Source organism: Drosophila erecta, unplaced genomic scaffold (assembly GCF_003286155.1).
Source record: "Drosophila erecta strain 14021-0224.00,06,07 unplaced genomic scaffold, DereRS2 tig00000021-arrow-pilon, whole genome shotgun sequence".
NCBI classification, from domain to species: domain Eukaryota; kingdom Metazoa; phylum Arthropoda; class Insecta; order Diptera; family Drosophilidae; genus Drosophila; species Drosophila erecta.
In genome coordinates, this window is record NW_020825198.1 from 18,744,141 (window position 1) to 18,761,298 (window position 17,158).

Genomic DNA, 17,158 nt, shown 5'->3' on the forward strand with positions numbered 1-17,158 from the left:
CCCTTGAGCACCCGCCTCCCCTCCGACTTAACCCCCCGACGAGTGCCAGACAGACAGGACACGTTTGTCCTTACATTGTCCTCTGGTCGGTGGCTGTTGCATCCCATGGATCCCTGTCTAGACTTGAGTTGGTTGCCCCCAAACCACTGCCATGACAACCGCATGCGATTTATGCTGATGCGAGCATTTACCCCCATCCTGCCCCCCAATTAGCACCCCCTGCACTTGCCACGCGTTAATTTTATTAAATGCAAATTAAGCTTTATCCCATTTCATTCATTAGCGGCTGTAATTTAGCCCGCAAGAGTCCTTGTTTATTAGCACCTCGAATCGGTGGTGATTCTCACGGACTTAGCAGGGTTACAAACGGATCTAACGTGTTGGATCGTTTAAATAAACCAGCTAAATATGTCGTTTTGGCTTATTGATTTTAGCTGACAAGTTTAAAAAATGCTATGAAAATCGGAGTCTTAGGCAGTCAAGTTAAAAATGAACTTTTAATTATTTGCTATACAATTTTCTTAAGTTAGTAGAGGTGTTTAAATTTGTATAAAATATTTAAGAATAGGAGCATTTTGTAGTTTTAATAGAATATTTAATTATTGTTAAAAAACGAGTCCTTAAAACGTAATAGTATTTATAACTGTAGGTCCCAACTAGTTCCATTTAATAAAACGGTCTTCGGAAATTAAACGTTCCATTTATCTGGGTACTTAATACACACGTTAGTTGATTTTTAAATGAAACGCTTTTCTCAAGCACTTTGCATCCCTGAACATGCGACGTTGAAAAGTGCATTTGAGGTGCAAATTCCCATAGGAAGATTGCTGCTTTGTGGCTCTGTTCGTTGGCTAATTTGCAAACCAATTAAATGTCAATTTGAGGCATTGTTCCTTGTCCTGCCCTCCCCCACCACACACCTTCCATTTCGTTTGCCCCATGTGGAAAAACTTTTTTTGCCACCGCCAAAGTTTCGCCCATTGCCTGTCTAGACTTCTTTGGCAGACTCTCACGACTTCTTCCTTCGACTGCAGTACGACTTTTCCCCCTAGTTTGCATTGCGTAGTTTGCATAACTTTTCCCCCGAGCTCCAAACTCCGTTTTACCCTGCGCCTTTCAACGGCTAAGTGAGTTTTAATGCCGACAAAAGCGCTCGAGGGCGGAGCACTGTGGTTGGGGTTTCCAGCCAAATTGGCATACGTTGCGTATGCGTTATGTGTGCATTTATAGTTTGTATGCTTAGTTTGAATTCTTCACTTGATTCACTCATTATTCATGTCTGTTCGCCACTTGGTTTGCTATGCGAAAACTGTCGCCCCACGAAAATAAAACGCCCCCACAAACGCAGCCAGCCGGTCGGTCCGTCGGTTTTGGTCAGATCCGGTAAAAGTTACGGAAACCAGGGGAAGTCGGAAAGGGGTTTCCATTCTGGTCAAAAAATTGTATGCAAAAAGGGAAAAATAATGGCCAAAAATTGCACATTGCAATGCACATAACAAGATGGAAAGCGTGTTACAGGGACACACCGAATTTCGAATACTTTCAAATAACATTTGAACACAACATTTAAAAAACTAATTAACTGTGACTATACACATTTTTCATTAAATGGAAATATACGTTTCAGTATACGCAGAATACATTGCGGTTAGAGAAAAGTCCTGCAGCCTTGACTTATAAAATGAAGTTATAAGCGAACCGATTTCTAAATTAGTTTTGTTTAATACTTTTCATCCATTTTAATTCCGACGATACTGCAATCCGTCGGACGCGAAACTCCACTCCGAGCTGCGATTGCAAAGTTTTAATCACCTTTCTGATCCCAAAGTGGTCATGACCCAGCCCAAGTGCAGGCCTCTCCTGGCATTCGAATATGGCTGCGGGATACTCGGACTTTTTTGCCGAGAATCAGAAACAGAACGCCCACCCATTCGGCCACAATGGTGGAGCGGCGGCGGAGCAGGCCCAGCCGGCCAATGAGTTTTTGAGCTAAAAGTTGAATTGTGCATCGACGTCCCCCCAGGACTCCCCGAAATCCCCGTCGCCCGCCGCCCGCCGCCGCCTCTGTGTGCGTGTGTTTTCGACTGTCTGTGTGGTATGCACTTGTCTAGACATTGGCTAGACAGTGTAAAACCAAAAAATAACAGCAACAACAATTACAGTAAATGCCGGCGACACAAAACGAAGCGAAATGTTGCACAATCCACGTAGAATCGCCTGAAAGAAATCACGGGAATGGGACCATGAGACATTGTAGTCGTCGACGAGACGTCGGAGACAAATTTTTGGCAATACATTTGACAAATTTCCGTGCGAATGCCGAGTGCTAGCCGCACAAGCCTTCGAAAAATCCACTCCACCATTGTTTTCTACTTTTGATTTTATTTGGTAACTAAGTGGAAACTACTGGGTAAGCCAAAGTGGAGATGGAGATGGAGATCCTCCACTCCACTCAACTTCATCCTGCGGCGCTCCATTTACGAGGCACCGAACTTCTTCCGCTGGTACGGCGGCGGCAGCGGAGCCAACAGATTGTTTGTCGAAATGCTGACGTTGACAAGTTCGTTAGAGCTCAGGCGAGACACGTGCACCAGGTGCTGCAAGGAGAAAAATGGAGGTGTGAAAGTGTTTGCCAGTAATGAGAGAGGTTTGGGATTTACTGCAGTTTTAGGAAGAATGAAAAACGTAAAAATGTATAGTCTGTAAGCCTGATAGTAGCTTTTAGTCCTCTCATTCTTATTTCATAGAATAACGACAAACGATATGTTTATCTTAAATAAGATTGCCTTGGGAACCAAAGGTTTACGATATGATTGTCTTATGCTAATGCAGATCTCCCAATATGCTTACCTGTCGTGGCAGCAGCGTCTTAAGGCTCAAGCCTTTTGAGCCGGCTGAAACTGAAGAGCAGTTTCCGTTTGATAACTTCTTGGACTTGCTGTTTCTCACAAGCTCCCTTGGATCCAGATGTTGATTCCTCTCCAACACATACAAATTGGTCTCGGTGTGAATAATAAATATATTGGGATTTTGTGGATCCAGGCTGATTCCACTGATGCAATGGTGCCTGGTCTCCGGTATCAGGTACTCATCAGTTTCACAGGTGAATATCCGATTGACCAAATCGTACTCCACCAGCTGGCCATTGGCGTAGGCGACCACCACACGTGGATGATCTTCGTGCATTGAGAGGGCGGTGGTACCTGCTCGATGTCTTGGTAGGTTCAGCAGGTGCTTGTATTGCTTTCCATGTAGTTTCCAAACCGATATTATGTGGTCTGAGCTCGCAGCCACAATGTAATCGCCATGCGAAGAGATAACCAAATGGTCAACCGTATTCTTACAATTGTCACTCAAATCTATGGTATATTTCAATGTCACCCGATGCTCCTCTAAGTTAAACCAACTAAGTTGATTGTTCTGCGGATTGAGCAGCACTAGATCTCCCTGCTTTGTGAAAATTATATGACTGGCTGGTTGAAGTTCCTCGGGAAGATCGTCTACCAGACGCTCCACTTGCAGGGGATCACTTGTTAAACGACTGATTCGGAGTTCCTTTAGGGTCGAGTAGCAAATCCAGTTTGCATCTGGTGAAATAGTAGCAGACTGTATAAAGTTTTGCTCTTTGACATTTAGTTGGAGGAGTTTCTGGGGTGGCTGCTCCAGAAGTAGTTCCTCCGTATGCCCTACTGGATGTGCCCAGGGTTTCTTCTTGTCCTCGCTTTGCGGAGCCACAGAACCCAAGCGCCACAAGTGTAGGCTGTTGGGATATCGTAAAAGCAAAAGCTTTTTACTGATTGACAATGAAGCTACGGAACCCTTTAGAAAGGGAGCATGCTGCGACAGATGTGCCTGGATCCGTTCACTGGAGGTTATGGTCAATATGCCGTCCAAGCCTCCAGAATAGATTTGATCGTCAATAACCAACAGGGATTTTACATAGTGTTTGTGGGCATCGCGCTGTAGAAACTTAATCCAACGCTCGCTGGTGGACTCCTCCCGCTTGATCTTGGTTTTGCTGAAAATCCGGATGAGCGGTGGCTGCATTCCACTGCAAACCAATCGATCCTCTTTTTTATTCACAGCCAGGGCAAATACGTTTTTATCCAGAACTCGTGTTGAATCGATCTGTGTCGCGTTTTCTGCATTCCAAACGGTCACAAATCCCGCTGAATCGCCAGCAATAATCGTATTATCGGATAGGACCTGCAGGGACCAAACAATTACATTCTTTTCGGAGAGGGTCATCGTGTGCAGAGTGGTTCCCTTGAGGACGTTCCAAATGCGAACACATCCCTCGGTGCCGGTCACCAATTTTGTTCCTGTCTTATCAAATTTGATGCAGAGAACGCGACCTTTTTGCTTGTTGAAAAGGGATTTATAGGTGATTTCGTCATTCTCAATGCTTAGGATGTTAATGTGCCCCTCCTCTGAGCCAACGGCAATATCCGTTTCCGCGGGGTTCACGTCGAGACTCCAGAGTGCATTACCAGTGGGCGAGTGCTCATATCGTGGTTTCAGCTTAATCACATCCCACTCTTTCAGTTTACCCGTGAGATCCACGGAGAACAGGCGGTTTCCCGCCCAAGCTAAAGATTCCACTGGAGAGTCGGGCGGCAGGTGGATTACTCGATCCAAATACGGAGTGTGCTCCAGGTTCCACAGCTCTATGACCGGCGTTTCGCTGCAAATTGTGTACTTATTAGTGATCCCTACATTAATCGTTAGGTTTTGCTTGTTATATTTTTTAATAATTTACCGACTCAGAGCGAGGCACTTGCTCGATTTACTATATGCCAAGCTCACAATTCCACGCGGTTTTATTGTGTAGAAGCGCACATTATGCACCTGATGCTTGCCCCTCTCCAGGGGTTCCTTCTTCGTATTATTCGTCATTTTATTTGATAATACACTTATTTAGTCGAAAAAACTAAGGAGCAAAAACTGAAACAAAATTCCTCTGGAGATGCACGTGTGTGCCTAAGAGTTGCCAGATGGTTTATTTTGCGAAGTAAACAAAGGTTGAGAGTTGCCATTTCCGTGAAAATATACCACATTAACCCTTAGGCGGCCGCTCTAGAATTCACATCTAAAACAGTTTACAAAATTTAAAATTCTTTGATAAATACTTACTATCCGCTTTAAGGGACGAACTCATAAAAATAAAATAAGTGTTCATACGGAATGAATTTTCATTACTAAATAATTCAACTAATTAAAAAACTTGATTTTGATATATTAAATCCAAAAACAATATGGTTTAAGGGTGACGCATAGGGTTAAAGTGAATCTCATGAAGTATTTTGGATACCAACCACATCTGGTCACTCAAAAGGGGGTGGTTTTTGCAAATGTTTTCTTTTGTTTTTGCGGTCCGAAGAAAAATAAATTCGAACTGAAAATAAACCAATCAACTAATTAAATTAACTAAAGAAGAAGTAAAATACTGTAAAGCATGATATAGCAGAAGAAGAGCAAGTAAATCACACTTAGAAGTACAAATAAAACCAGCTGTAAGGATGTCGCCCAATTCTATGTGGACCTTCGGGCTCATAAGTGGTAAATAAATGAAGAGCAATAGAAAAATCGAAGCTGGCGCTTAATTATTTACCAAACGAACAGCTCTGCTTCTGACCTTGGGTTCGACGGGGCTATCGTCGAAGGTTTTGGAGCTCAGTGACCGGTTCATCGATGTGCGACACGAGGGACAATGGTTGGTCATGTTCTATGCCCCCTGGTGCGGCTACTGCAAGAAGACAGAGCCCATTTTTGCTCTAGTGGCTCAGGCTTTGCATGCCACCAACGTTCGAGTGGGTCGCCTGGATTGTACTAAGTATCCGGCGGCAGCAAAGGAGTTCAAGGTGTGAATAGACCATATTTGTTCAAAGACCCTTTTATGCATCCCAAATATTATAGGTTCGTGGCTATCCCACCATCATGTTCATCAAAGGCAACATGGAGTTCACCTACAACGGAGATCGCGGTCGCGATGAGCTGGTGGATTATGCCTTGAGGATGTCTGGTCCTCCAGTTCAGCTGGTCACGCGAACGGAGAGTGTGGACATGCTTAAGGGATCCCATACGATATTTTTCATTTTCGTGGGCCAGCAAGAGGGTGTGGTGTGGGATACATACTATGCTGCAGCTGAAGGTTACCAAGAGCATGGATTTTTCTATGCCACCAGCGAGGATATTGCTGCCCAGCATTTCGACTTTGAGAAACTGCCAGCAGTGATCGTCTACAAAGAAGAGCAGCACCACTTCTATCCGCATGGTCATTTGGCCCACGAAATGGACCCCAATGAAGTAAACGAAACCGTTTTTCAGTGGGTGAACGTGGAGAGGTTCACACTCTTTCCAAAAGTCACTCGGTTCAATATCCACCAGCTGCTCAAGACAAACAAGTATTTGGTTTTGGCTGTGGTACAGGAGGATAAACTCAACCAGATAGCCACGCATGAGCTGGAGTTTCGGGACATGGTAGAGGGCGTGATAAGAAAACACAGGGCGCGCTATCATGACAAATTCCAATTTGGATGGGTAAGTGGCACATATACAGTTATCGATTTGGAGTTGATCAATATTTACATTTCAGATTGGAGAGCCATCAATAGCACATTCTATTATCTTGGATCAACTACCCACGCCTCACTTGATAGCGATTAATTCGAGCACCCAACACCACTTCATACCCGAAGATGATCCCATGCAAATGACTCCACAGGCACTGCATCTTTTCCTAGAATCCATCCGCAACGAAAATGCGATTGCCTATGGAGGAGATACTTACTTTGTACGTTTGAATCGGGCATTATTCGAAGTGCGAAGAGCTCTAAGGGATATGTGGCTGGGAAATCCCGTGTTGACCACTGTTATCTTCGGCCTGCCACTGGGATTCTTATCGCTGATCATGTACTCTATATTTTGCGGCGATTGCTTGGTCACAGAAGAAGATCCCGATGAAGATCATGAGAAGAAGGAGTAAGATGATAACTTTAAAGTGGATCTTGTAAAACCTTTTGATTGAGAAGGTAAATAAGATGATCTCAAAGTGCATTTCCGAGCATTATCAAGAAAAGCAAGGATCAAACAAGATTACGAAATGAAAAGCCGTATAAGAAGTCGTAGAAGACCCCACCCATCCTCTAGATCACTTTTCTACCGCATATATCTAAATGTAAGCCAAATCTAGTCCTATGTCAATGTATCTCATTGCCGCTGGGCGCGAACTTCCAATCCGCTTTAAGATTCGCTATTTGACACAAAGAAATCAATTCGCATTCGTGCGTTTAGTTTTGTTTCTCGTTTTAAGTTAGTAAAAGTAATAAACATGATTTAGCGGATGTGAAGAGCGGGCATAGCTTAAATTATAAGTTGGGCGGAATATCGGACGGATCAGCAGCCGTAATCCTCGTCGTCATCGCTATCGATGGCCGCCCGACGCCGATCATACTTCACTGACGACTTGCTCTGCGGCATCTGGGCATTGACGCTTTCGAGGATGCTGACAAACTGAGCGTCGTCCAGTTTTCCGCGCACCTGACCCATCTGGGCCATGCGGATGACCATGTTCTCGAACATTTGCGCCTTCTCTGGCTTGCTGACTTTGAGGGTGTTCACTAAAGGATATTTTAAGTGATATTAGCTGAAGAGGTACAATATGTAGATGTGTTCAATCTACATACGTCTTGCCCTGGCCTGCTGATCCAGAACTTGAGATAATATTGAGTGCTTCATTTCCTCCTGGGCGCGCATCTGTTCCTGTTGGGCTTGTTGCTTTTCCGCATCATTGCCGCCGCCACCGCCCTAAAAATAGAAGAAATCAAGGAAAGGTCATTGAAGAATATCCCTTTAAAGGAACAGGTGGCCCAGTCGAGTGTGATGACTCATAGGCATTAAAAGTTTCCTATTAGTATGAACAAAACATACCATGGTTCATATATTCTAGAGAGTTTTATAACATTTTGGAAATTCAAATTTTCCTTCATTCCAAGTTATTACTATTTTTGGAATTCTCTAGAGGAATCTAGCCGGTTTGGAGCCGCAGAACTATTTCACTTACGAATTGCGACTGCATTTGGGACATGCGCTGGGCGCGTAAGGCATCCAAATCTCCATCCGACATTCTGAGCTCTTAGTTTCAGTCGACTTATGGCGGTAATTTAAGCAATTATTAAGTTTTTGATTCTATAAAAATAATCACGCTCTTTGTAGCAAAAAAGTGTGCAGTCAAACAGTGTGACCTTGCTATTTCTTGCTCTTTGGTATGTCCGAAAACTCAAAATTGCGTTTCAGTAGCCCTGGTCACTCGATGTTACCGAGAAGAAGAAGAGTTGGGAAAAAAAGAAAATATCTGCGAAGGAAAACAAACAAATAAACTGAATAAGCAGAAAACAAGCACTATTTAAATTCGTGGAAAATGTCTGCCCCTCTGGAGAATCTAGAGACCCAGTTAGAGATGTTCATCGAGAATGTTCGGCAAATCCGCATCATCGTAAGCGATTTTCAGCCACAGGGTCAGAACGTACTCAACCAGAAAATGTAAGAAAATGCTAAAATATTGTTAAACAATAGTCTAAATGTGTGCCCCTTTAGTAACAGCTTGGTGACCGGCCTCCAAGAGATCGACAAGCTACGTTCCCAGGTGCAGGACGTCTATGTGCCCTTTGAAGTGTTTTTCGACTACATCGACCAGGACAAGAATCCCCAGCTGTATACCAAGGATTGCGTAGAGAAGGCACTGGCCAAAAACGAGGAGGTCAAGGGCAAGATCGAGGGCCTGAAGAAGTTCAAGACTAATCTGCTGCTGGAGCTGTACAAAACCTTTCCAAACGAGATGAACAACTACCGCGCGTACCGCAAGGACTCCATGTAAGGACATGTTTCAAGAACATGCCACATGAACTTTAGATGATAAGCTACATGTTGGAATAAATTTATACTTCTGTACATAAAACTCTCTGTGTCTGACTAACTTTGAGATTGTGCACGCGAGTATTCCTTCATGCTCTTTGCCCGATTTAAAATTATTTTTAAAGGCATTTAAACGATTAAATTGTATTATTTTCTAAAAGTTTATTTTCTTATAAGTTATGTTTATGTTTGAAAGTTGATTTTATATTTTACTTTAATTGGGTTGCACTATTTTCGTAAATGCGTAATACTTTGCTCATTTATTTTACCTTATTAAGACCTTATTCAAAATCTTTAAGGTCTTTCTCATCTTAAATAAGAGATTAAGTACTGACCTTTTCCAAACGCTGTTAGGAAATATTTAAATATAATAGTTTAGCTCGATAGCCCCAATGAAATGGCGTTGCCACCTAAGTTTTTATCAGCTGTTCTTTGTATAGGCAGCTTGTGTAATTGAGGGTTTCGATTGTGAATGAAATTAAGTTAAATTTATTGTAGAAAATGCGAGGCGTAATTAATGGCCTTAAAAGTACTGTGAAAGCAACAAATTATACACCACTTGCCAAAAATGCTGCTCAATTTAAGCAAATTCAGTTGCCAAAAGCTCGGCAATTTTCAGTTGAATCTTCGACGGCTTGTTGGAATTGTCAAAAGAAATCGGAATTAAAGCAAAATATGATATGTTCGGACTGTGGACACTTGCAGGATGTTAATTCAGGAATAGTGAGTACTTGAAAAAATATTATTTAGCTTATTTAACCCTTAGTTTCTGTAGAATTACTTCAAACTACTCAGCTTCCCTATTCAATTTTCTTTGGAGCCCCAGAAGTTGACAAAAAGTTTTCGCCAGTTGCAGACCATTGTGCATCCTGATAAATATAGTAATAAGTAGGTATAGTCATATGTAAGTAAATCCGTAATGCAACAACAAAATACCTTTGTTTACAGAACATCCCGGGAGCAAACCAACTCAGCGGACTGGAGTTCCCTCATAAACAGGGCATATAAAACCCTTTCCACTCCGATGGAGCGTGGTCAGTACCTTCTTCAACTGAAAGGCGAACCGATGCCGCAGGATAATAGCGCGCTAAACAAAGAATTTCTGATGGCCATGATGGAGCGGAACGAGGAGGTGGAGGATGCGAAAGACACCCAAACGCTGGAGGATTTAAATGTACAACTTATCAAGGAACTAGAGGATATGGCCCAGAAGTTAAACATCCTTTTCGAAAGCAAAGATCTTCCGGGAGTCAAAGAAACCCTCGTAGCGATGAAATACCTCCTGAGTATTCAGAACAGCATTAAACAGAAGCAACAAAGTTTGCTGGGCAGCTGAACTGGCATTAATCGACTCGGCAATCGGTTCTGATCACGCACACATGTCCACCAGTTGCTATCTATCAACTGTTAAGTAAACAATAACACTGACTTCGCTTGTTTTATAATGTGAATAAAAATCGCCATCCAATCGTTATGACCGTTAATTATCCAATAGTGCCCGAATAAAACAGGTTTTTATCCAACTTTCGATGGAAGCCCCAGAAGTTATTCCCCCTCTCATTGAGCACCATGTGCCACGGTCACAGCACTTTGGAAAAATAATATAATCAGTTAATCGCTGCACTATCTGTTGGACTCAAGTCGCCAGAGGTACACCCCCCTGAAGAACCTAGAAATACACAGCAAACTTATGCGTTCCCGTACCGTATATAAGTTCAAATCGATCGACGCCTCAGCGGTCAGTTCCAACTAATTGGCGAGTGAGTTTGGACTTACTTGTGGAATTGCCAAGACTTCTTATTGGGGAATAGTTCTCCCAAACGGAAAACTTAAAGAAACTTGAGAAGCTTGCTTGCCAACTTAGCGTGTTGGTTAGGAATTACCTGTGAAATAATCAATACCTCATAACTAGGCACTTAGGAACGAAGATACTTTTTTGGAAATACCTCTAACTGAACAAAAGAAAGTGCTTAACACCTCTACGAGTTACAAGAACTGCAAATAATCTGGACGATACAACACTCGTTTTAAGATCCATAAAAATGAATATCTTCCCGATCAGCTTGGTGATTTTCATCGGAACTCTGTTGGCCTCGTCAGAGGCAGACATCTCATCACCCATCATAGGGGTTCTCACGCAGGAAGTTTACGTAGATGGGCTGATCTCGAGGCACTTTGACAACAAGACCAGCTATATAGCCGCCTCGTATGTGAAGTATCTCGAAGGAGCTGGAGCCCGAGTTGTGCCGATTTGGTAAGTGAGCCGACAGATACTTAGATGTTATCAAAACCAGTAATTCTGGCAGAGCTTGATAAGGCCGAATGGGTAGCATTAAGTATTCCGACACGTGTATTTATAGAACATAAATTCATAATAGAGCAAATCTTATTCGGAGACCGAAATTGCGTTGTATTGATAAGATTGCCTGAAATCAATTAATAAACAATTTTCATACAAATACGTTTGACAGGATCGGTCGCAATCGCAGCTACTACGACGATCTCATGCACAAGATAAATGGGTGAGTATAAATATACTTTCTAGGAAGTTTCCATATTTAAATTTATTATTCTTTTGATAGAGTCTTGTTGCCCGGCGGAGCCACTTGGTTTAATCAGAGCAATGGGTATGCCGATGCGGGTGAACACCTCATCCACTTGGCCATTGAACTAAACGATCAGGGAGTCTTTATGCCGGTTTGGGGCACTTGTCTTGGCATGGAATTGTTGGTTTACAAACTGGCCAACGAAACTGAACACCGGATTAACTGCGAGGGCACCGGAATGGCCCTGCCGATGGAATTTAAAGAAGGTATAGTTATATGAATATGAATTAAATTTAAAATGCAGAATCTACATATTCTTATTAGACTATTACAAGAGCCGCCTCTTTGCATCCATCAGTGACGATGTGGTCGACACCATGGTCAAGGAGAATGTGACCTATCACTCGCATCAGTTCTGCTACACGGAAAAAGTCTTCGAGAGGGATCTTCTAAACGAGACTTGGCGGGTTATGTCCCTAAATCATGACTGGAATGGCATAGAGTTCATTTCCACTGTAGAGCACATAAAATACCCCTTCTATGGGGTACAATTCCATCCGGAGAAGCCGCTGTACGAGTTTACAAAGAACACCATTCCTCATACCGCAGCTGCTGTGTTGAGTGGGCAATTCTTCGCGGATTTCTTTGTGAGTGAGGCGAGAAAAAGTAGCCAGAGCTTTTCGAATGCCACGGAGCAGGCCAGGACGCTAATCTACAACTATATGCCGGAGTACACTTCCATTCTGGGCTCTGCGTACATACAGCAATATTTATTTACCAATGATGAAATGGAAATTCCGGATATCCCTGATGAAGGCGGTGATAACGAGGGGGGTAGTAGTGGCGGCTATATTCCCATTATTGTACCAGGCGATGACGGTTCTGCCACTACGCCTTTCCTTAGCGGATTACTTCTAACTCTGGTTCTTTTATCAATTAATTAATTGGCTTCTTTGCTCGGCAAAGTTGTGGACAGAACTTTGAACTTAGCGTGGACTTTGGGATGCACCCGATTTTTTCTGATATATTTGTCTTGATCGATTTTATAACTTTATCTTTCAAGTTACCTATGGGATTGCTGATCAAAAAAGAGATTGTCCTTGTTGCCATGGGTGTTTCCATTTGCAATTTATTTTTTGTATCACTAATTGCGAATAGCACCTCTAATATTAAAAACTAGTTAATCAGCACTTTACCTAATTGCTAATAGCTAATTAATAAAATATTACGGGCATTAAGTGTTCTTACGAAATCGATATTTAACAAGATGGAATGCTATAGTCGAGTTCCCCGACTATCAGATACCCGTTACTCAGCTAGTGGAAGTGCTAACGAGAAATTTCAAAATAAATAAATATAATAAAGTGAAAAAAAACTTAAACATTTTCTAAAAGTGAGCGTGAGAGTTTTGTTCGATTTGTATCTTTAGAAATGTACAAGATATATAAAAAGTGAATAAATATCACATTTTTCAAAAGTGTGGGGTGACAATTTTGGTCGTGGCCGTGCTTAATCTCAACATTCTAGCTTTTGTAGTTCCTGAGATGAATGCCTTTATACTGACAGACGGACAGATCGACTCGGCTATTGACCCTGATCAAGAATATATATACTTTATATGGTCGGAAACGTTTCCTTCTGCCTGTTACATACTTTTCAACGAATCTAGTATACCCTTTTACTCTACGAGTAACGGCGATAATAACTTCTCTATTTCATTCGGTAAGTGTATTCAACTTCTTTTTTTAGCTTAACTTATATTTCTGCTACTAATGCCTGATAAAAGCTTCTAAACAAACCCCAAGCACACTTTTTGGCAGTTGGCGGCCCTTAGCAGTCAAATTCAAAAAAAGGTTTGTAAAAAGTGAATATTTTTCCACTTTATTATTTGTATTGGAAATTTCAATCAAATCGTATTTCCACTAGCTGATTAACGGGTATCTATTAGTCGAGGAACTCATATCGAACTTGAAACAAACTTGCACCTGTGTTGCTCTCCCAAGATCTCGACGAACGGACAGATCCGTTTAACGAGTGATCTTGATCAAGAACTTAGGTACTTCGGAAATGCTTCATCTAGCTGTACCTGGTTTAACCGAATCGTTAAGTCTAACAAGCCATTTTAGCTTGGCGCATGAGCGCTTTTATTTCGTTTTCCAGTCAAACGACAGTAAATGCAATAGTATTTCCGTTTACGACCCTTTAGCGAGGTATCACTGTTTCGGATGCGAGTGCACCCAGTTTGAGTCATTGTTTCGCCCAGCCCGTAGTGCACAGTGCACAGTGCTCAGTGCTTAGTGGGCAGTGGGCAAATGAATTGGCATTGCTATTGGACGGCTACTCAGTTGCTCGTAGTCTAAAATCCGAAGACGACGATGGCGGAAGGCGCACTTCCCAATCCGCCCACAGTGGGCGTGATGTGCATCGATTTTGCCACGGGCCTGCAGAGGAATTTTCCTGGGGAATTCCACAGCTATATAGCCGCGTCGTATGTCAAATATTTGGAGGCATCCGGCGTCCATGTTGTGCCCATTTGGTATGTACTTAAAAGCACTGGTGATTAAATAAAACAAAATGTATGTGTACAAATTTCGTCTACAACTTTTCAAGATTTTTAATTCGTTTTTATTATAACTTATTTAAAGAAAGGAATGAATTCAAGTTTTTATTATAACTTATTTAAATAAAGGAATGACTACTATAATGACAACTATTTCTAAAACGTTCGATTGTGCAAAACGGGTGCAGAATCAATTTGTATATTTTAGTACGGTTTAATTTGTATAATCATATTTATTATTAGTCGAAAGCATTCCAAGCTGTTCAGATCTGAAGTCACGTAGTTGGCTATGCATCGTGCATCGATGTGGTCAAGTTGCTGGACCACACTCGCGGCCCAAAGGGGCACATCTATCTGCCCGCTTTCTACTTGAGGCTCTTGGAGGGCGTTGGGGCATTGGCGGTGCCCAATAAACAAATCGTATAAGCATACGAGAATTAATTACCTCACCTGGCGATTTGCCCAAAAAGTCTAGCAGAACGCATTGCGATTAACGAATGAGCTACGAAAAGTGTTCATATTTACAGTTTATTTATTGCGCAAACAAAAGTGCTTTCGATTTCATTTTAATACTGCGGGGGCATACGATGAATAATGCAATTTTTGAATGAAATCATGGCATGAACAAATGTTCGCTAGCTGGGTCGATGTTCTATTAACACCCTAGTATAATTAAATAATTGTATTCCCCAGGATCGGTCGAGATCGAGCTTACTATGACTTGATGATGAGTCAGTTAAATGGCATCCTTCTGCCAGGAGGAGCCGTATTCATCGACGAGGCTGATAGGCAAGCGAATCCGGATCTGAGCAGCGATTGTGTCCGGAGTGCCGAGCTCATTTACCAACTATCTATGGAGCGTAATCGGCGGGCGAAGAAACTGGATGATCCTGGCGGATACTTTCCAGTTTGGGGAACTTGTCTTGGCTTCCAGTTGCTCCTTATCCACGCCGCCGAAGCACCGAGTATTCGAATCGGCTGCCAGCCCATGAGGAAAGCGATGCCAGTAAAACTAGCCGATGACTATCAACATTCACAGCTCCTTGGAAGTCTGCCGAAGTCAGTTGCCGATGAGATGGAGAAGCACCCATTTGCCTGCCACCAGCATCGGTATTGCATCACCAAAGAGAGTTTGCAAGCCTTTGGATTGGCTAAGGATTGGCATCCTCTAGCCACTCAGAAGGATTCTTCAGGCCTGGAATTCATCACAATTGTCGAGCACCGGCATTTTCCCATCTTTGGATGTCAGTTTCATCCAGAGCGCGCTGCGTTTGAGCAGCTTTTCATGACGGAGGACAAATCTCACATGGCGCATTCCCATATTGGTATCGAGTTGGCACAAATCTTCGGCAGTCGGTTTGTTGACTTCTGCCGCCGAAACAGAAATCAGTTCAGTGCCGAATTAAAGTCTCGACACCTCATTTGGAACTGGCAGCCCGTTTTCTCTGGTAAGTTCAAGGACTCCAACTGGCTGCAGGCCTATCTTTTCGAGAAGAACGTGGACTACTTGGAGGACCGAAACGAGGCTGAGGAGCTCATCTCATCTTAAGCTTTGATACACGAGGGCTTATGCAAGTAAACTATTTAATAAATTCGAATTCAATGAGCCGGACTTTTAATACAGGCTAACTTTCTTGAGTCCGCCAAAGTTTGAATGCAAAATTGCTTGTTGATTTGAGCCAGTTATTTTCCTACTCCTTTTTCCTGCGGATACTTTTACCATACCATTTTCCATTCTTCGGCACAACTCACAGAGTAGTTGTTTGTATCTTTCCACATTTGTCTCATGCAAATTTCACGCAGTACTTTTCCGTTCAATTTTTGCTCGCGCTTTTCTTTTTCGTGTTTTTCTCGGATGTTCAATGGTGAAAAGCTGTTCTCCATTGCCTCCGGTTTTCCCCGAAGCAAATGGAATATTTCTGCTCATTTTTATGGGTCCTGGCAAAAGGGTATGCATATTTTTGAGTGATGTGGGAATAGAACAGCAATGGATGCCGAAGATAATTGCAATAAATGTTACTTGAAGTTGTTCATTTTGTACGCTCACTGCAAGAAATGAAATGGCGTAGCTTACTATAAACCTACATATTGTTATGCTAACCATTTATATTTATATTTGAATATCCCTTTTTCTGTTTATCATATATTTTTCGAATGGGGTAACCCTCTCACTGAATGCATAAAAATGTTGTCTATTCATGGGGTTTGTTTTCTGGCAAGCCCATTTCCGTGCTGCTACTTTAAAAATTTCCACTTAGGGGGCTTGTCAAAAGGTTGGCTGCTCATAATTAGCGCATGACAGGCGGAATATTTTGCTGTCGGCCTTATGGTTATTTCCAAAATTCCTCGGCATATTCCATTAGGCGGACACTGGCTGCAATGGGGATTTTATTAAGGTTTTTCCCGCCAGGACTCCAGTTCAGCCTGAGGTGTGAAGACGAGTTATTACCGCCGATGGGGCGGCTTGTTGTGGCACATGTTTTTGTCTGATTCCCATTGTCTGTGGCTTCTTGGTCCTGGGTGCCACTCTTATTGTTGTCCTGGTATCTCTGTGTCTGGGTCTCCGGCTTTTCCGCGCTGTCTGGCTTCCATTTCTGCACTTTTCCTTCCCTTAGATTATTCAGTACGCTCTATTGTGATTAGTGTTTTCTTCGATCTGAAATCGCTTGCTAATGAGTCTAGGTAAATGTCTGGTCTTTTCTTCACTTCTTAATCATTTCTATTAAAGGTGTACTTTGTGCTTTCATTTTGTATCGCTGGTTCTGAGTGGAAAATTTGGTGTTCAATTATATGGAAGATATGTGACATCTCTGATATTATAGTGATTGACTAGTGGTTAGCTTTAAACATTTGGCATTCAGTAGTTTTAATATGATTACATATTACCGATATGTAAATTTTAAAATCCAATGCTGTAGATTGTTTTTTTTATTACTTTAACTTCCTTATTTTGTAATTTAATTTTTGTATATTACAATATTCAGATTACTTAACTTTTGTTATATTATTTCTTAATTCAATATTAAACTAAGGACTTATAAGCATTCGCTTACGAATGCATCAACAGCATTACATATTTCTCTATTTACTACAATTTACTAAAACATTTGTATGCACTTAGATGCGTTATCAGCATATT

General features: G+C 42.1%; 7 protein-coding genes across 8 annotated transcripts; 5 read left to right on the forward strand and 2 right to left on the reverse strand.

The window, feature by feature from the left end:
• Positions 1-2,364: 2,364 nt before the first annotated feature.
• On the reverse strand, positions 2,365-5,002 carry LOC6544835 (U3 small nucleolar RNA-associated protein 4 homolog). The gene is made up of 3 exons (XM_001973159.3): positions 4,760-5,002; positions 2,851-4,684; positions 2,365-2,597 (listed from the first exon to the last, which is right to left on the reverse strand). Exons 1-3 carry the CDS (start codon positions 4,894-4,896, stop codon positions 2,478-2,480), a joined length of 2,091 nt encoding a protein of 696 aa, XP_001973195.1. The 5' UTR covers positions 4,897-5,002; the 3' UTR covers positions 2,365-2,477.
• A 290-nt stretch (positions 5,003-5,292) lies between these two features.
• Positions 5,293-7,349, forward strand: LOC6544836 (protein disulfide-isomerase TMX3). Its single transcript, XM_001973160.3, has 4 exons — positions 5,293-5,559; positions 5,623-5,861; positions 5,917-6,540; positions 6,596-7,349. The coding sequence occupies exons 1-4, from the start codon at positions 5,520-5,522 to the stop codon at positions 6,983-6,985; spliced, it is 1,293 nt and encodes a 430-aa protein (XP_001973196.1). The 5' UTR covers positions 5,293-5,519; the 3' UTR covers positions 6,986-7,349.
• Positions 7,288-8,146, reverse strand: LOC6544837 (programmed cell death protein 5). The gene is made up of 3 exons (XM_001973161.3): positions 8,063-8,146; positions 7,686-7,806; positions 7,288-7,619 (listed from the first exon to the last, which is right to left on the reverse strand). The coding sequence occupies exons 1-3, from the start codon at positions 8,123-8,125 to the stop codon at positions 7,396-7,398; spliced, it is 408 nt and encodes a 135-aa protein (XP_001973197.1). The 5' UTR covers positions 8,126-8,146; the 3' UTR covers positions 7,288-7,395.
• Positions 8,147-8,276: 130 nt separating this feature from the next.
• Positions 8,277-8,956, forward strand: LOC6544838 (mediator of RNA polymerase II transcription subunit 10). The gene is made up of 2 exons (XM_001973162.3): positions 8,277-8,541; positions 8,596-8,956. The coding sequence occupies exons 1-2, from the start codon at positions 8,420-8,422 to the stop codon at positions 8,873-8,875; spliced, it is 402 nt and encodes a 133-aa protein (XP_001973198.2). The 5' UTR covers positions 8,277-8,419; the 3' UTR covers positions 8,876-8,956.
• A 357-nt stretch (positions 8,957-9,313) lies between these two features.
• On the forward strand, positions 9,314-10,387 carry LOC26526986 (iron-sulfur cluster co-chaperone protein HscB, mitochondrial). The gene is made up of 3 exons (XM_015158890.2): positions 9,314-9,636; positions 9,689-9,801; positions 9,862-10,387. Exons 1-3 carry the CDS (start codon positions 9,415-9,417, stop codon positions 10,247-10,249), a joined length of 723 nt encoding a protein of 240 aa, XP_015014376.1. The 5' UTR covers positions 9,314-9,414; the 3' UTR covers positions 10,250-10,387.
• A 66-nt stretch (positions 10,388-10,453) lies between these two features.
• On the forward strand, positions 10,454-12,748 carry LOC6544839 (gamma-glutamyl hydrolase A). Its single transcript, XM_001973163.2, has 4 exons — positions 10,454-11,167; positions 11,385-11,435; positions 11,496-11,725; positions 11,784-12,748. Exons 1-4 carry the CDS (start codon positions 10,956-10,958, stop codon positions 12,401-12,403), a joined length of 1,113 nt encoding a protein of 370 aa, XP_001973199.1. The 5' UTR covers positions 10,454-10,955; the 3' UTR covers positions 12,404-12,748.
• Positions 12,749-13,590: 842 nt separating this feature from the next.
• Positions 13,591-15,638, forward strand: LOC6544840 (gamma-glutamyl hydrolase). Of its 2 annotated transcripts, none has more exons than XM_001973164.3 (2): positions 13,591-13,995; positions 14,713-15,638. In XM_001973164.3, exons 1-2 carry the CDS (start codon positions 13,835-13,837, stop codon positions 15,566-15,568), a joined length of 1,017 nt encoding a protein of 338 aa, XP_001973200.1. In that variant the 5' UTR covers positions 13,591-13,834; the 3' UTR covers positions 15,569-15,638. The 2 variants fall into 2 exon arrangements, with proteins under 2 accessions (XP_001973200.1, XP_026832869.1); XM_026977068.1 differs by lacking the exon at positions 13,591-13,995 and adding an exon at positions 14,317-14,649.
• The last annotated feature ends 1,520 nt before the right edge of the window (positions 15,639-17,158 follow it).

Bases quoted from the DNA above. Each gene is read 5' to 3' on its own strand.
- LOC6544839 (XM_001973163.2), top strand. From the start codon at position 10,956: ATGAATATCTTCCCGATCAGCTTGGTGATTTTCATCGGAACTCTGTTG. The intron at 11,168-11,384 runs GTAAGTGAGCCG...TACGTTTGACAG, and splicing joins GCCCGAGTTGTGCCGATTTG to GATCGGTCGCAATCGCAGCT. The intron at 11,436-11,495 runs GTGAGTATAAAT...TTCTTTTGATAG, and splicing joins CTCATGCACAAGATAAATGG to AGTCTTGTTGCCCGGCGGAG.
- LOC6544837 (XM_001973161.3), bottom strand. From the start codon at position 8,125: ATGTCGGATGGAGATTTGGATGCCTTACGCGCCCAGCGCATGTCCCAA. The intron at 7,807-8,062 runs GTAAGTGAAATA...TTCTATTTTTAG, and splicing joins CCCAAATGCAGTCGCAATTC to GGCGGTGGCGGCGGCAATGA. The intron at 7,620-7,685 runs GTATGTAGATTG...AATATCCTTTAG, and splicing joins TCAGCAGGCCAGGGCAAGAC to TGAACACCCTCAAAGTCAGC.
- LOC6544835 (XM_001973159.3), bottom strand. From the start codon at position 4,896: ATGACGAATAATACGAAGAAGGAACCCCTGGAGAGGGGCAAGCATCAG. The intron at 4,685-4,759 runs GTAAATTATTAA...CACAATTTGCAG, and splicing joins AAGTGCCTCGCTCTGAGTCG to CGAAACGCCGGTCATAGAGC. The intron at 2,598-2,850 runs GTAAGCATATTG...TTCTCCTTGCAG, and splicing joins AGACGCTGCTGCCACGACAG to CACCTGGTGCACGTGTCTCG.
- LOC6544840 (XM_001973164.3), top strand. From the start codon at position 13,835: ATGGCGGAAGGCGCACTTCCCAATCCGCCCACAGTGGGCGTGATGTGC. The intron at 13,996-14,712 runs GTATGTACTTAA...TGTATTCCCCAG, and splicing joins GTCCATGTTGTGCCCATTTG to GATCGGTCGAGATCGAGCTT.
- LOC26526986 (XM_015158890.2), top strand. From the start codon at position 9,415: ATGCGAGGCGTAATTAATGGCCTTAAAAGTACTGTGAAAGCAACAAAT. The intron at 9,637-9,688 runs GTGAGTACTTGA...TAGTTTCTGTAG, and splicing joins AGGATGTTAATTCAGGAATA to AATTACTTCAAACTACTCAG. The intron at 9,802-9,861 runs GTAGGTATAGTC...CTTTGTTTACAG, and splicing joins CCTGATAAATATAGTAATAA to AACATCCCGGGAGCAAACCA.
- LOC6544838 (XM_001973162.3), top strand. From the start codon at position 8,420: ATGTCTGCCCCTCTGGAGAATCTAGAGACCCAGTTAGAGATGTTCATC. The intron at 8,542-8,595 runs GTAAGAAAATGC...GTGCCCCTTTAG, and splicing joins AACGTACTCAACCAGAAAAT to TAACAGCTTGGTGACCGGCC.
- LOC6544836 (XM_001973160.3), top strand. From the start codon at position 5,520: ATGTCGCCCAATTCTATGTGGACCTTCGGGCTCATAAGTG. The intron at 5,862-5,916 runs GTGTGAATAGAC...CAAATATTATAG, and splicing joins CGGCAGCAAAGGAGTTCAAG to GTTCGTGGCTATCCCACCAT. The intron at 6,541-6,595 runs GTAAGTGGCACA...TTTACATTTCAG, and splicing joins ACAAATTCCAATTTGGATGG to ATTGGAGAGCCATCAATAGC.